The sequence below is a fragment of the Pezoporus wallicus genome, unplaced genomic scaffold (assembly GCF_028554395.1).
Source record: "Pezoporus wallicus isolate ANWC-B61680 ecotype Strahan unplaced genomic scaffold, APGP_CSIRO_Pwel_v1 contig_10084, whole genome shotgun sequence".
In the NCBI taxonomy this organism is placed as follows: Eukaryota; Metazoa; Chordata; class Aves; order Psittaciformes; family Psittacidae; genus Pezoporus; species Pezoporus wallicus.
The window spans coordinates 18848-36099 of NW_026642497.1; the positions used below are offsets into that span (position 1 = coordinate 18848).

Below are 17252 nucleotides of genomic sequence, written 5' to 3' on the forward strand. Positions count from 1 at the left end.
GGGGGTCAGTCTCTTCTCCCAAGTAACAAGCGATAGGACAAGAGGAAACAGCCTCAAGCTGTACCAGGGGAGGTTTAGACTGGATATTGGGAAAAATTCTTCACCAAAAGGGCTGCTGAGCACTGGAACAGGCTGCCCAGGGAAGTGGTTGAGTCACTGTCCCTGGAGGCATTTAAAAGATGTGTAGCTGTGACACTTAGGGACACGTTTAGCAGTGGACTTGGCATTGTGAGGTTAATGGTTGTGCCCCATGATCCTAAGGGTCTTTTCCAACCTAAACAATTTGGTGATTCTATGATTTCTGCATAACTTTTGTCCAAGGATCACCTTACAAAGCGTAACTCCAAATGCAGTGTGAAATAAGGCTCTGAAACAGGACTTGTCTGTGCTAGCCCTAGTTCTGCAATACTTGCAATGATCAGATAAGTCTCTTACTGATTCTCTCCCACTGACTCAGTTTGCTTCTCACTATGTATTTTCTTCTCAGGTATATTTTGAAGATTAATGAATATTTATAAGATGTTCTGAGTGAAACCTACACATGAAAAATGCAACAGAAGTTGAAAATGCCATAATTACTGATGCTTATTATTTTTTAAAAAGGAAGCTATGTTGCAATCAATATCCATGGAGAATTATGAGCTATAAAAATAAACTGAGGACTAAAGATACTCCAGGAAATTGTGGCTGGAACAGCTAAACTGAAGGTGAAAATCACTAAGTAACCTGATGAAGAAAGCCTTGCAATGGCACAAGATGCAGTGGGCAAGTTTTGTTAATAATGCTTAGTATTGAAATATGCAGAGTGAAGTATTTGTATTACAGAAGGATGATGAAATCCCTTCCAGCCTGCAGGTAATTAAAGATGAGGTTCATCATCATAAGTAACATTAATAATTTTAAAGCAGCAGGCTCAGATAACTGATACTAGAGAGCTCTGACAGAACGAACAGAACAGAGACCTCATCTCTAAGAACTCATGGCATTTCAGTAAAACCTCAGAAGTCTCACAGTATTGTGCCAATGTTTAAGGAAAGCAAATTAAATAAACAGAGCAAGCAGGATGACCCAGCAGCTGAGTTATGGTTAACGTGACACCAGTCCCAAGCAGCACAGTCCAAAAGCTGATGGGCAGGTCATAAATGAGTCAATAACTAGTGATAATTTTTATTTTTATCAACATTGCCTTGTTGATAAATCCATTTTAATTTATTGATAAGGTTGCAAGTCTGTTTCCTACTGATTAGTGCAGGAACATATTTCACAACATATTTCACAAAGCATTTGATGTACCATTGTGACATTTTGATAAAGATCTTAGTTGAGTCTGGTGTCACTAAACACAGAGACATTTCAGTTGTCTGGGCCAGCATGGGTCCAGAAGCAGGAGGTGTGCTTTTGAGCTGTGATGCACAGCAGGCACCTCCCAGATCAGATTAGCATTAGCTGGGGATGACTGCAGTCATCAGCAACATGGAGCTTTCTATCCCCTGACTCACCTTCATAATGATTTTTAGTGTTATTTTTCATTTTGCTTTATCTGAGTTATCCCAGCCTTTCTGTAAGCGTAAAATTGCCACTGAAAGCATTTCTGAGTAACACAGAGAATTGTCTAAAATGTAAGTTACTCTGAGTATAAAGCAGATACACACAGTGGGTTAGGAAGGTTGGCATAGTCACACAAAGGATTTGTAATACAATCAAGCTCAAAGCAATAAGCCTGAGAGCTGAGATCACAGTTCACACCCCTGGGACCAGGGAGCTGTATAGTGGAAAAGAGTAATGCCAAGAAAAAATGAGGAATCATAGCACATGGACACTGGAGTCATGCAGAGAATCAGAATGATGCTGCAGAAGTCTGTAGAGAGGCAGGAACATGGTTCTCTGTCTGTAGGTCACCCTTAACACTGCCTTGGAGTTTGGCTTTGATTTGTACAATCTAGGAAGGATATTCGTGACTGGAGAAGCTACAGAGGAGAACCACAAGTATCATTTAAGGAGAGAGGGAATGTCTTATGACATACATAAGTTAAATAGAGCTGAGATAGAGCTAATTGCTAAGAAGTGGTTTGATGCAGTGTATATGCTGCTGAGCAGAAAATCAATGCTGGCTACTGAAGAACTCTTTAACGCGACAGGCTTCAGCAAAACACGCTGGCTGAAAGATAAATTAGGGATAATGTTTAACACTGAGGAAACAAATTGGACAATTCTCTGTTATTCTGAATTTTAAATCAAGACCGAAAGTCTTTCTGGGTGATAACTTCTATTTAAATAAAACATATCTGGATCAATAAAAGAGTGACCAAGAGGTCGGGACAATTTCTGTATTAGGGACAACGGAGCATTTCTTGACTTTTTGGCTCAGAAAAGAGATCAACTAGAGGGAATGTGGTAGCTCTGCAAAAGCACTGGGGTCACAAAAGAATCAAATGGTTTGAGTTGGGTACATCATGATTCAGTGCTAAAGTTATGAATAGGAGCCAAATGGTGTTGGTCCCTTAGCTGCTGTAAGATCCAGTGCTGTTCGGAAACATGCAGTAACCGGTCTCATGGGTCATCCTGAAATTAAGCATGGAAGAACTGTTTGGTAAGAGTGGTTTCAAGACTAATTTAGCCAGAGCAAAGAGGATAAAGTGGAATGTGAAGAAAAAGTTGGTGTTGTGGCAGTGAGAAGGGATAATTAATTCCTGAATTTTGAGCCCAGCAAAATAAAAAGCAGGAAAATTTCTGCTCTGATTCAGGTGCAATAAAGAGGCAGAGGAAAGAACAGAGTTAGTGAAATAAGGGGAAAAGGGACTGTCGGAGCTTTACAGAAGGCCAAATTCTTGTTCTTTCTTTTCAAACAGTAAAACTAACAGATTGAGTTAGCATGAAATGTAGATGTGGCAAAGTACCATCCTAAAAACAGTTCAGAGCTGGTAGGAATTAGTGCATTGTTAAATACACTGAGAAGCTGGTTGGAAGCTGAGCATGATCTAATGGGTTGAGCATTACTATTGCAGCTGTGTGAAACCACTCCAATAAATAAACAGTCCAGTGAAGAAAGTGTCCTGGATTTTTAAGATTCTCCTAGTTTAATAGGATGTGCCAAGTCATTGTTCTCACTGTGGGCCAGATTCTTACATGCTGTAAGGTGCTTAGCACTGAGCTGACACACACCCCCCCCCCCCCAGCTAAATCCTTCTCATGGTTTTCCTGGGGATACCACTGTGAAAGGCTGTAGAGAATGGCACTGACCTGCCACTCTGCAGCCATGTCAGAGGGGGTGTGGATGCATAACTGAAAGCAGGACTTCATTTCTCCTTACTTGGTGAGTCCCTCTGGGACTGCTGCAGATTTTGGTTTTAGTTTGATTGTAACAGTGATGGTGGGAAGCTGAATTGCTGATGGGAGAAACCTGATTGGGGCCTTCTCTGACACTTCCATTTGATAATCAGGGAACATTCTGTTTGGAATCATTCAGTGAGATTAATTGCACTAGAATTATGCTTCAAATTCATATGCAGGAGTCTTTTGTACTGCTGTTGCTTAAGAAAAAAGCCCACTGCAACAGACTGCATACTGTATTCTGGCAATGTATGGATCCAGGGATTTATCTAGTAGACCACAACCCCCTGTTTTGTGAAAATGTTTTTGAGATACAAAATAACTACACTTTTAGTGGTCAGTAGCCAGGCTCACTGACCTATTTCTGCCTGCAGCATTTCTTTTTCATCTGAGCAGTGCCAGGCACGGCGGAACTCGTGACAGGAGTGCTGTGTGCCTATGCTAATCAAGGGTTTGGGCTGAAGATTTGGTGCATTACTGGCATGGCCTTTCAAAGCTCTCTAGTTCTCACCGTTCCACCTTAAGTAAGCAGGAGCTGCCTGTGCCTCTCCTCTTTGAAAGTGAACTCCTAGATGTTACCTTCAGGCTTCTAGCTCTTCAGTTCAAGTCACAAGATTACACCTGTGCTAACCTGTCTGGGAGCTTTGTGATGCAGATGCAAAAACATCAGAGGAAGATGAATATAACCAGCCATTGATTTATTATGTTCTAGGAAATAAGGGATAAAGCAGGCTGGCGTAGTGCCCTGAGCCCAGCCTCCATGGTGATTTCTCTTGTCCTGACATACATCCACCAGCATTTATCTTGTATGTTCCTTTTCCTCTCCCTTTAGTTTCTCAAACTTCAGGAGCTTCTTTTGGCAGGCACGCTCCTCACTGCTGCTGCTGCTGCTGCTGCTGGAGCTGCTGCTGCTGGAGCTTTCCTCTGAGCTCTTGGAGAGGAGATACTTGATTGCCACCATGTCCTTCTTGTTCATTTGCAAGCAGAGGCAAGAGGACTTGCTCACCTTAAATGACTTCCCCCACATACTCTGGCACATGTCAGTCCCATTTGTGTACATCTGTGTGTCAAATAAGAAATGTATCAATTACATTTGAAAAAAATTAAGTTAAAACCAGTGTATCAAAATGAGAAACATATAACTTTTAAAGAACTGGTACTGGATTATAAAAAAGCAGCTGTCAGTCATTCCCTGTCCTGCTGTGTGCTGTGCTTTATCACTTCTGAGATATCTTAAAATGTTATCCAGTCCCACAACTGGCAAGAGATTTGCCTGTTGTGAAAGCAAGTGATCACACAAAGTGCAACGTGATCAAGAGCCAGCCCTTTGTTTCCCCCTGGGGCTGACAGCCCAGCTGGCTTTCTGGGGCTGACAGGCCGAAGCTGTGTTGAGAGGTTCTACAACTTGCAGCATGTCAGGTCAGTCTGACATGCCTCTGGAACTGAGTAGTGCTGAAAGTGCCAGACTGTGCTTTATGGGAATCTTTATTTCTACAGCCTACAGACAACCCAGTGGAGTCACAGCTCCATGGGATCTCACTGTGCCTGCTGCAATGTACATCGTGACCAAGCAGGACCTCACAAAGAATGTAACTTAGAAACTGCTTGAAGAAAATATGTTCTCTTCAAGCTTCCAAAGTGCTGTGTCTAGTGGTACAATGGCCTTTCTGGCTCAAGAAACTGTAAACCACAGCTTCTTTAATCCTACACTGTTTCTCTTAGTGCTGTGATTTCTGGATGGTGTGCTGGTTTACTGTCATTGCCAGTTCACATACATATCTGACACCATGAATCTTGGAGAAGGTGCCCTCTCTTTGTGGTTGGGACATTTCTGCATGGAAGCTGCTCTGTATGCAAAAAGTTAATGATTACAGATGTAGGTCTATTACGTGGAAGTGGGCCTGGGCATCTGTAGTCCTACAGCTTCTTCTGCTCTACCTATTTTCTACAGCAAGTTCTTATGAGATGTCTTCCTGTCTCCCCAAATGCAAAATTGTGTTGACCTATTACTGTGCAGGAAGGCCGATGAGGAGAAATCATAATAATCACTTTTGCCTTAGAAATCTCTCCTTTGTGAATAATACAGAGTCCATTCTAGATAGCCCCTGTAGTCTGTAAAACAGCTTTTCATTTGACATCATCTTGAGCCAGGGCTCGCTCCATCGCTTCAGTTGCTGGAGGAGGAGTGTGGAGTTTGGCCTGTGCACTGTGAACAACACAGGGCCAGGAATGGAAAGGTTGCTTTATCTAGTTCTCTCCTCGTGTTCTCAGGGCAGGCAGAGTGTAGCTGTTTCTTTCCCACTATTTCTTTTAAGCAGCATTAGACATTTTCTTTCTGTGCAATTCCTGGATTTCTACCTGCTAATCATTACAGAAAGTATTAAGAGCTGTTATGTGGGTTTTCTTTGGTCTGTATGCAAGAGACATGGCTGCATTCTATTCTTGTGTCCCACAGGTTCTGTAACATGTATTTATGCTTTTGTACTTGCTAAATGGGTGATTTTATTTTGACCTTCTTCCTAACTCTGCTTAAAGATCAGAGCCTGGCCAGAAACCTGCAGCAAACAAGCAGTGCATGCAGCCCATTTATCCAAAGTGTCCCTAAATTACTGCAAAGGATTCTGAGTCTTCACCTTCTTGGAAAATGTTCTAGTCTGTGCATTAACACTGCCTAGGGAGCACTCAGCTGGGAGAACAATGACAAAAGGGGCCTCATTTTAGCCAGGCTGAAAGTGCTGGCTATGATCCATTGTGCATTTTTAATATTCAGCATTTGTTCCATATTCAGCATTTGTTCCAAATAGTCCTTACAACCACTTGCAGATGTCAAATGTAGGGCTGCTGACTGCTTCGCTGTATGATCTGAAGACATCAAAAGACAATGAGCATCTGGCCACAGTGCTCTGACACTGGAGAACCCATTGTGCTTCTGGGTAACTGCAACTTTCTGCTCCCTAAGTTGAGTCCAAACCAAGCAAAGAGGTGATCCTGCCTCTCTATTCTGCTCTTATGAGATCCCACTTGGAGCACTGTGTGAAGTTCTGGTGTCCTCAACATAAGAAGGACATGGAGTTTTGGAGCAAGTCCAGAGGAGGGCCACGAGGATGATCAGGGGGCTGGAGCACCTCCCGTATGAAGACAGGCTGAGAAAGTTGGAGCTGTTCAGCCTGGAGAAGAGAAGGCTGCATGGAGACCTCATAGCAGCCTTCCAGTGTCTGAAGGAGGCCTACAAGGACGCTGGGGATGACCCTTCATCAGGGTCTGTAGCAACAGGACAAGGGGGAATGGGTTTAAACTTAAACAGGGGAAGTTCAGGTTAGATACAAGGAAGAAGTCCTTTACTGTAAGGGTGGTGAGGCACTGGAATGGGTTGCCCAGAGAAGTGGTAAATGCTCCATCCCCAGCAGTGTTCCAGGCCAGGCTGGACAGAGCCTTGGGCAACATTGACTACTCTGAGGAATCCAAGCCCATGGCAGGGGGTTTGGAACTAGATTACCTTGAGGTCCTTTCCAACCCTAAGTATTCTATGATTCTAAGTCTAGTGTTTGTCTGTCACGTAACATTCAGATGGGAAATGTGTTTTTTTAATTGCTTTGAAGAAACTTCATCTTTATTCTGACTTCCCACGCAAGCCTATTTTGGGTGAAAAACATGGGCAGTTTGGGGTGTGGTTCCACTTAGTTGAGAAGTAGCTGCGCCTGGCGTCAAGTGATAAGATGTCTGGATTTGCTGACTATTTTCCCTGCAGATGGTATATTTTTCTTAAGAAATATGTAGAAGGGAATTTAAGGTTAAAAATTCCTATCTCTGGACCTTGAGCAGGGACTGGAGATTATTTACGGAGATTATCATTTTGGTCTTCACTTCATCTGGAACCACTGATGATTTAGCACATCTGGGAGACTCAGCTGTAAGTTTACGCAGCCCATTTGGTTTTTGGCCACCTTCCTGAGCCTGCTGATCAGTGTCAATTTTGCAAGGCAGACTGCGCTAACTGGACTGTGACTTCCACTTGTATCAGTTGCTGAACTGACTTCTGGAAGTATATGCACTTGAACTCAAAACAATGAATCTGGGATCTCTGCAAGTCTTACTGCCAGTCCCTAATCACTACACTTAGATTTCATTTAATTCTTCAATTTGGACAGTTTTCATGGGCTCAGTGAAGTTCAGATATTAAAAATGCTCAAGTAAGTGTAGCAGTTTTAAGTTGTATTTTTTCATCCTGATGCTAAACTTGCTTGAGTCACTAGAAAAAATCCTATCTGACTCTTTAAACGTCTGTAGATCAGCTTTGCTCCTATAAGTCTTATCAGTTCTCATTTTATACACTTTTGCCCATAAAATCAGTTATCCCAACCATTAAACATTCTCAGAAAGATTGGATGAGCTCTCAGAAAGCTTATTAGTGGTGGTCTTTAACCATCAGAGTTACATAGAGCAAAGCTAGCTCTGTCAGGCCATTGGCAGAGACAATGGATATCACACATTGGAGATACAAGAGGTCTATGGAGAACAGACGGGAGACAATTTGAAGAAATGAGGAATTTTGAGGATGGAGAAGGATTTGAACATACCAAAGTAAAATAGAGAAAAAGGCAAAGATGCCTAATATGCAAGAAGACCATAAAAATGGCTTAGTAATTTGGGAACTTACATCCCAATTTAAAAATACAGAGGTAAAACCCCACATTATGTAAGGAACGTTATAAAATACCTCCCAGAGTCTCTGTTGTATGAACAAAGTTAATTTGTCTTTTACTTTCTAAGCCTGACTGTGGTTAAACATATCTGTGCTGCTTGAACTTTCAGTTTTGTTTCACAAGTGGTATGGACAATGGTTAATTAAATACATATATCCTTAGAGTAAGAGATCTACATAAGTATAAATGCTTAACTATTTCTATACTTAAGAAGTCTGATGTAGGTATGGCTTGAAACTGCTGAAGTAAAAATAATTCACTTGTTGCATTTTATACCCATATACTCAGGAAAAAAGAAAAACCCCTCAATACCATTCTTTTCTGCTTCAGTTGATCAGGTTTTCTTACCTCACTGTATGGAATACATTTATTGTTACAGTGGTTTTCTCCACTTCGATCCCTTTCCCAGTCTGTCAGCCAGTTACGAACACATGTGGAATCATCTTTGCAGGCTTCATACCTTCATGGAGATTAGTGGAAGTTACAGTTAATTTCTCTTACTTCTTTTTTTCAGCGGACTCAGATTCAACTCTAAAAGCCTATGTGAGCTATGCCAGTAACATTGTATGGTTGCACAGTGCAGCTTAGCAACAGATCTTCAAAAGATGTGCACATTATCTTAGCTTGACATGTACATAAACTCTGAGCTGACCGGGAAGACCTAAATCCCAATGCAAACTAAACAGTTCAGCCACTACATTTTGTACTCACAGACTTAAGTAAAGGGCTCATGTTCTGAGGAGCAACGCTCCTTCATGCAGTGTTTTCTGATGGTTTTGTTTGCTGATGTTACTGAGTGGGGAAATAACTATGTGGGGAGGGAGTTTTAGGAATGCTGATGTTCAATATTATGGCAGAGCACAGGTATGCTAAGAGTGAACTGTCACTTGGGGGAGGTGTGGGGGAAGTTTGTATTTATGAATTAATTTGGGAAAAGAATAATTATATTTCCTGGGCAGGGGGTTCTATAAGAAACATGCACTGAAATAAGGAAAATATAAGAACAACAAAATCATAAAAACTAATAGGCTGTCAGCCTCAGAATGGCAGTTTCAAAGCAGGTAAACTTGAAGTGAATGAGGAAAGAGAAGAGTCTTGCAGGTTACAGGACCAAAATATTAAATTTGTTTTTAACTTATAAGCAGTAATGTAAAAAAAAGCCTATAAACAGGGACGAATACAAGTTTGCAACTGCTTGGTTTGTGTGATGAGAGATCTCATAGCTTACCATTATCCTACATCATTTCCTTCCTTCCACTTCTTATGTTCCACTTTTTGTCTCTTACCTTTCTTTAGTATCACTTTCTGCAAATCAGTTAACATCTACTTACATTTAGTCTCAATAGCTTCAGGCAGACTATTCCCACTAGTAACTGAGAGTGCCAAAATCATGAGGCACAGCTCTCAAAAAGTTAGTGTTGCTCAGCATGGTATTTATAATTAATGCCTTTGGATAGATTTTCTGTTTGTCATTTTTCATCTTCGGGGTCATGTTTCCAAAACTAGTTTGATATCATGAAGGCTGCAGACTTACATTTTTAAATGAAATATGAGGCTGTCTTGTGGGCACAGAACTACAAGAACACATTGCAGTACACGTGCATATGCAGATGCACATCCACAGAACCTTCACATAGGGTTTTTTTTTGCTTTTTGGAGGGAGAAAGAACAGCAACAGATGGAGGGTAACCAGGGCCTGAACTAAACAGGTGTAGGGCAGGAGACCTGTATTTACAAATGTGTTCATCCATGAATCTGCTGTCAGAGGTGGGGGCTCTGCTGGAAATACAGGCTGCAATGTGATAAATTAATGTAATGTGGCGCTACCAGGTAAATCTTCCCAGTTCGTGCCATGACTGGATTTGGGACGAGGGAATGTAAGAATAACTGGTTTGTTGTTTGTTAGCTGCTGCATGTACCCTGACTGAGAAAGACAACAGAGGTAAATCGCCAGTGTTTCTCTAACACTAGACACTTTGCCTGCTTGAAGGCATACCAGGTAGGAGCATCAATGCAAACTCTTTGATATTCACCATCTACAGACTCCACATACCAGTGCCTGATTCAACAATTGATTCTTCAAGCCACGTAGGCACGTCCTTCACTTTATGCATGCATTTATATTCATTGCTTTCTAGCACAGTCGATCAGTATCTACTGTGAGCTGCCTAATACCAGCACTTCCACTGAAAGCAGCTGTGCCCTTCCCAGAGTCTTCTTTTTCTGGTTTCCTTTTTTATTTGCCTAAGTGTTTTTTAGCCTGATGAGTTCCCAGACCCAGGTTGCTTCATGGCCTCTCAGACAGTGCTGCTGGCACATGGGTGGGGACAGGGCAAGGGAGGGAATGAGCAGCCCTTGGGGCTGAGGAGAAGGTGGAACTGCTTCTTGTGAAATTTGTGTTACCTTCAGTTATACTTTTCAAATAATGAATAAGTATTTCAGAGTTTTGTTGACCTGGGTCATTCATGTTATGCATCTGGTTTCCTCAGGAATTTGAATTAAATACATTAAAGGATTTATATTTTTTCACCGTTATCTATTGAGTTGTCAGATGAAATGTTTCCTAATTACAATTATTGCCTGACTCTGGGGTTTGTTATATATCAGGACCAAGGCATAACTATTGCTCTGAGTTTTTCTTTATCCCAATGGAAGTAATTCTGAAGCTAAATTTATAAAAAGTCATGACTTATGAAAAGTCTGTTTTCTGTTGCCCATAAGTGGTTTCTTCAAATATTAATTAAAACCTGTGAGAAACAGAAACACAAATACCAGCAAGATCCTCCCTGAACACACCAGTTTCCTATGCACAATGAGCAGGATATTTTTATTTTAAAGCTTCTCCCCCTGCTTTTTTAGCTGTTTCTCTTTTAAGGGCACAAGACCCTCTCACAGATGGATCAGAAAATGGCTTGTACGTGGGGCTCTTTGAAAGGCAATAGTTTTACAACTAGTGGGAGCAAGAAATCCTAAGACAATGGGAAGAAAAGGAAGGCCCCGAGCAAGTCAGATGAATTTCTTTTAAATGAAGTCACTGCTCATTCAGAATCCTCAGCACATTTCTGGCCACAAAGACATACAGTATGCAGCAGGCGCACTCACGGCATGTAGAGAAAGTAGGTCACATCACCAGCAGTGCTACACACGCTAAAGGGACTCCAGTGAATAGAACATGAAAAAATGTTACTTTCAATCACCAGAAAGAGTGGGAATTCTGTCCAGCCTCTTTTCTGGCCCCAGGCCTTAAGCAGGGTGAGGGAATGGGTTTGACATAGGCATTAGGCAGGCACACAGACTAGCGTGCATGGTACTGGCTCATCATTACATTTTTGATTCAGGCCAGGCATCTATGATGCCAACAGGGGCAACAGATCATTGTTCAGCGTATGTTTAGAGTAGAGCCTGCTCTCTGTTAGGAGGCTCTATACAGGAAAATGATAATTTTTTTTCCTGTGCAGCAGCTGTCAATCATAGCCCCACACTTTCCAACAATGAAGTTTAAAATGCCATTTACCTGGAGGTTCTGGCAATAGCTGGGGGACACTGAGGGCTTTGCCATGTCATATGGCCCACATTATGTGCTTCAGTATGAATCTCATATACACTAAGGCTGGCTTAAACCAGTTCATAGATGCAAACTAAACTTATAGGGTACATTTTCTTTCATCTTTATACTTTCACTGCATATAGCAGTTTGAGTGATGACTTGTATGCTACTTACTATGGGATACATTTGGTTTAGATATTGGTACTTCACTCCTTTGCCTGTCAGATCTATTCTAAAGCTCACTGCCAACTCCAATGCTTTAATATCCAAATGCTTTTGAATTTTTGAATTTTGGAAATACTTGGTTCTGAGCTTTGACATTCTGATCACTGAGGCAAATTCAAGGTCTCAGCCTTTATCTTCAAGAAGGTGATAATCTGGATTCAGTTTAGAAGATTACCAAAAATTTAGGAAGGAAGACTGCATGTGACAAATCTGTTCCTGAGGTACATGGAGCTTCCTAGCACAGAAATAAAAGTAATCACTAGAGGAAATTCTAGGGAAGCTAAGAAATACATCAGCCTTTCTCACTATTTTCCATTACAAATCCCAACCATGTTTTTTGTTTCTCTCTCTGGCACAAAGCAATGGAGACATACTGTAGACAAATCCTACCACAATACTGCACTGCACACATGACTTTGCCCTTGCAGAGAAGGTGAGAGTGAAAATGGATCCATGTGTCAATAACCAAGTTGTGTAACCACCAGGGAAAGCACTTTACAGAGCAGTGTGCTACTGTGTGTATTTTCTATGCTTCCAAGAAAAGCTCTTTCATAACATTTTTGAAGTATTAAAACAGTGTTCCATGATTTTCAGAGCAGCCTAAGAGATTCACAGTTCACTACTTTCAAGGGATGTAGCAGTTACGATCCTATACTATGAACACAGCCTGTGCTGTTTGTAGGATACTTTGCACCACTTTAACCGTACTATCTGTAGGTCCAGTTACTGCAGTTACTTAATATGGTACTGACTGAGATTTGTATGTCACATGATGACATTATTTAATCCATCATATCAAAATAGGGAGGGAGAGATATATGCTGGATATGGGCCACTGAAAAACTCCCAGTACCCCACCTGGATATAATGCTCCTACCCCAAGACTAAGGACAGACAGGTGCTGGGTTGTTCTACTACAGGTGTTGCACTCAAAAACTAATGTGATTCCCTTATGCTATATTTTAGGAAAACAAATGGTAATTAAATGTTTGTTCATTGCTATTAAAATTTTTAGCATTACTTGGCTGCAAGTTTCTCTGAGATTCAGGCTTTTAGAAGTGATTTTAGAGAAGGATGATGGAAGGGAATAGAAAAGGCCAAAGGTGCAAAATTAAGGAATTAAGCTAATTTGTTATATGAATTAATTGAAAACATACAGGAAGTGTCTGCTTTCATGATTGCATAGTGCATTTTATACAAATAACTATCATATCATGATCAAGTATTTAGATTTCAAATGCTAACTGCACAAATGTTAACTTGTAGGCATTGCCTTTTCAAAGGGTGGGCAGGACCCTGACTGCTGTTAGTTCCTGTTGACATGGTGGGGAGCATCTCCATCATGTCAGGAATTTCAGATGCCACTGCACTGCATCCTCATGGACAGCCTGGCAGTGCTGACCTTGGGTCACTAGTGACTCCATCCTGCCTTCAGCCTGTGCCGTTACTATTTTGGGGGTAGTAGCTTAACTGAGGAAAAAAATAGAGATGACAAACAAGAAATGAAGAGGAAGGAGAAAAGGTATAAAGGTGGTGCCACACCATCAAATCTTAGTGCCAACTGACTGGGAGATCTGTGCTTCATCCACCCATGCTCTGTGACATCCAAGTAACACAGAAGTATTAAAGATAAACAAAAATACTTTGATAAAAAGCTGAACCTACCAGTCATCACAAAAGTTTTGACACAGTGGAACAGACCGAATAGCAGCAGTGTAGCTGGGATGGATCCAGCGAGCAGCATATGGAGAACACCGGTAAAAACACTCAATTTTCTTCATGAAATCTTCACAGCTGTGGTGGGTGAGAAAAGCCACAAATAAGCCCATTTCTTAGCATCAAGGCTAGAGCCTCAGTTTTCTAGGCCTGCTTTGATGTGGGTGTAATACACATAGAAAAGCATCCTTGCAGCCTGTTAAGTGTCTATGTTCCAAACTCATTCCTTTGGCATTGTGTACAGACTCTGACTGTGCAATTACCATGGCCAGCTAAAGAGTGAACAAATGTTTCCATGCATATTTCAGCCCTATTTGTGTAAGCTTTCTGTAAACTTTTGAGGCCTTGAGTTTTCCTGGCAAGAACAATTCCAGGCAACGATAAAATGTAGTTTAAAACTATAGTACAAAACCTCTTCGATTTTGTAGCCTCATGGTTTCATTGATCTTTAGATTTTTCCCACAGCCCAGCTGAAGTTACTTAAAAGCACATACTGTTGTGCTCTTCCTGGAGCGGCAGACAAGAGCTGTTACTTTTGCACATCTGTTTTTGCTTAATTGTTTTGTACTTTCATTCTTTTATTTCTCTAACTTGCCATGTTTCACAGCTCTAACATCTAACAGAGTACTTAAAATCTTAATTATGAAGACATTCTTCATGGTTATGAAACCCACAGGACTACAAGAATTTTTATTTCTAAATATTCAGAAGTTTCATTTCCGGACTCTTGTGCCCCTAGTTTGTGACATTTAATAACATAGTTGATCTGCTTTCTAAGCAAAGGAAGAAGCCTGGTCTATGTTGACTAGGGGTCACACTCATTTGGATGTGATGGTTGCTTTGGAGAGCTACAGAGGTGTGGTGTGGTTGTTACTTACTCAGTTTATGACTGCTTTGCATTGCTAGATCTGATTCTATACTGAAAGCAAACATGAAAAAGCATAACCTTTCTGCACAAATAGTATACACATAGGGATTCATGGGGTTTTGTGAGAGAAGAGGAAGAGTCAGACATTGGTCAGGTGTAGAGAAAAGATGACAGGAGCTGGGTGGTGTAATTGCTAGGACAACCTGGGGATTGTCCATCCCAGGGGGAGTTACCATTAGCTGTGTGGCTGCCACAGCATAGATCTACTGAACCAGGATACAGACAACATCAAAGCTGACTTACGGTTTACTGAGCTGCCCACATCTGTTCCAGTAGCTGTTGCTTACTTTAATTACCGGGGAACGAGCCAATTGCACTGTGAAGTCTGCATAGCAACAGGAAGCTGTTAGGAATGAAACAGAGATGTTGCGATAAGGATTTTCTCTAATACTGTATTTTTAAGTCACAATATGTGAGATGAATCTGTTTTGGCCCATAACTTGATTTTCTTTTAAAAGAAGATAAATGAGGGCAATGAGAGTTTTGCAGTTGACTTTGTGAAGAACCAGTATCTTACTCTTGGTTTGCATGAAGCAATATGCCAGTGAAGGAAGCTTGTCTTGCTTATACTGCATCTTGCATATTTTTGAGAAATTAAGGGAACTGCTAAAGCAGTCAGTGTGTACAAAGCTGTACTTCTAGACTATATTTGGCAAAAATTAAACCACTCTTACATTTAGAGTACAGAGTGCATTCACGCATATTTGGCTCAGGACTTGGCTTCAGTTTGTGGGTGTTCCCTTCCAGACATCCAAACTTTCGGCAGGTGGATGACATTATGACAGCAAAGAGGGTGACAGCAAACCTCAGCATTGTTGTTCAGCTCTTTTTCCTGTATGAAGAGAACTTTTATATCCTGTATTTCTAGAAGCCATAACATTAAAAAGAAAGACATATATAACCAAATACATACATAACCAAATAAAATATGCTCATCAAAGATTCACACATAAATATTAAGCCATACATTCTCCCTTTCTCTTTGTGTACTTCTCAACACTTATACTTCTGCTGCACAGTTTTGAGGTTTGGTAGCAAATGACAAAAGGCAGTTCAGGCTATTTATGAAATCGTTATACTTTTCAGTATTTCAAGAAAATGATTTTATATTTTCTACACTGACCTGAATTTATCTTTGAACCCTTCCAAAAGACATTCCTGTTTCACTAGATCTGAACAAAAGGTTGATTAGTTCTAAAACTTGCAGAGTTGCTTTGCACACTTGGAAATGACACATTGAATACAGCTGCAAGTGAGTGGTCAGCACCTGAGCTGGATAAATGACATTGATAACTTGCCTTTGTTGAGGCTATGCTCATTTATACTTAAAAATCTGATCCATTATTTTCTGCTTCTTTTGTGGAGTTTGGTCAAAAATTCAAGATAAAATAGTTTTGACTGTGCAACAAACATTTCTCTAAACACAGACTATGTATTAGTGAGACATATAGATAAAGCTAGGACCTCTTACATAAATCAATGCATAATTATTTATACATGTTAGTAATTCAACCCTTCATCCCTTAGTTAAACACTCCTGTTACCTTTTTGAACTCATTTTGCCTGAGTAAGGACTGCGGTTCCTCTATGTAACCAGACTTTTCAGATACAAAAACCCCAACATACTACAGAAGAATAAAACTGTCTCTCCAGTTTCTCAGTAGTTTCTCACCTCTTTTGCTGTCCTTCTGAGCGATACTTCTCTGTGGAACAGGAACACAATAAATTGTTTTTCTCATTTTCACTTTATATACACACCATCTGGCATCAGTGCTCCAGAATTTGTTTGCCCTGGAAGAACTCCTTGACCCTTTGGAATGCTAACATAGATTTATCTCAAAAGCAGATGCAATGACCAGCACATAATGCCCTTTTATTGCTTGCAAACGTCAACATGATAAAGAAGAAAGTACAAACATAGGTTAGAATTAGAAAAACAACAGGTCTCCTATATACCAAATACAATTAAACCCCTGCCTGATTTTTCAATGATTCTTTGTCTCATTAATTCACAGAAGCACAGAATGGTTGGGGTTGAAAGGGACTTTAAAGATCATGGGCAGGGGCACCTGCCACTCATCTTGCTCCAAGCCTCATCCAACCCGTCCTTGAGCACTGCCAGGGATGGGGCAGCCACAGCTTCACTGGATTATTATTAAAGTATTATTAGATTCATTATTATTTTTTTATTCTATAATACAAAATACATATTAGACTATATATTTAATAATGTATTATTAGGTTCATTCCTAAAACAGTTTCATGGGGCTCTTATCACAGATTAGGACTTCACTGAATTAGAGACATGAAACCCAACACTTATTTCAGCCTGACCAGCTTAATTTTGGCTACAGAGATGATGGCTTCCTGTGGCTTACACAGTGATTTTACTGCAGCCCATGGAAGAGAAACCATGTCTCCTGATTCCGAGGTCTTTGCTCTTTCTTCACAAGATCCCTTTAAAACCTGCTGCTGTTTGCTCTGGATACTTGATGTGCCTCTTATACGCTCTCCAACCACTGTCACAAGCACCACATGAAACTGTTACCTGTATATGACTCCTGGTTGGATTTCAGTGTGAGCTCTGCCTTCTGCAAAGAGGATTCAGTGTCTGAACATAAGGTAGACATGCTGATTGCAAATAGTTGCACTTACTTTCATAAATGAAATCTCATTGAGTACTGTGAAGAGCAGCACTGCTCAGTACCTTGCAGTTAGACTCCTAAATGCTACCAGCAGTAGCATCTGTTGGTCTTATCTTTAAAGTAGAACACTGCTTTGCTGGATAATACTCTGGCACTGT

General features: G+C 40.8%; 2 protein-coding genes across 2 annotated transcripts in view; one reads left to right on the plus strand and one right to left on the minus strand.

Annotated features, from left to right (window-relative positions):
• Window positions 1-4013: 4013 nt before the first annotated feature.
• On the minus strand, window positions 4014-15296 carry LOC130610645 (riboflavin-binding protein-like). The gene is made up of 5 exons (XM_057430698.1): window positions 15124-15296; window positions 14693-14792; window positions 13471-13599; window positions 8382-8493; window positions 4014-4390 (listed from the first exon to the last, which is right to left on the minus strand). Exons 1-5 carry the CDS (start codon window positions 15260-15262, stop codon window positions 4130-4132), a joined length of 741 nt encoding a protein of 246 aa, XP_057286681.1. The 5' UTR covers window positions 15263-15296; the 3' UTR covers window positions 4014-4129.
• The window catches only part of MAST2 (microtubule associated serine/threonine kinase 2), a 213261-nt gene continuing 204610 nt past the window's right edge, over window positions 8602-17252 (plus strand). Inside the window, exon 1 of the mRNA XM_057430684.1 lies at window positions 8602-8897. The gene's annotated coding sequence lies outside the window, so the exon portion shown is untranslated. The remainder of the gene's footprint in view (window positions 8898-17252) is intronic.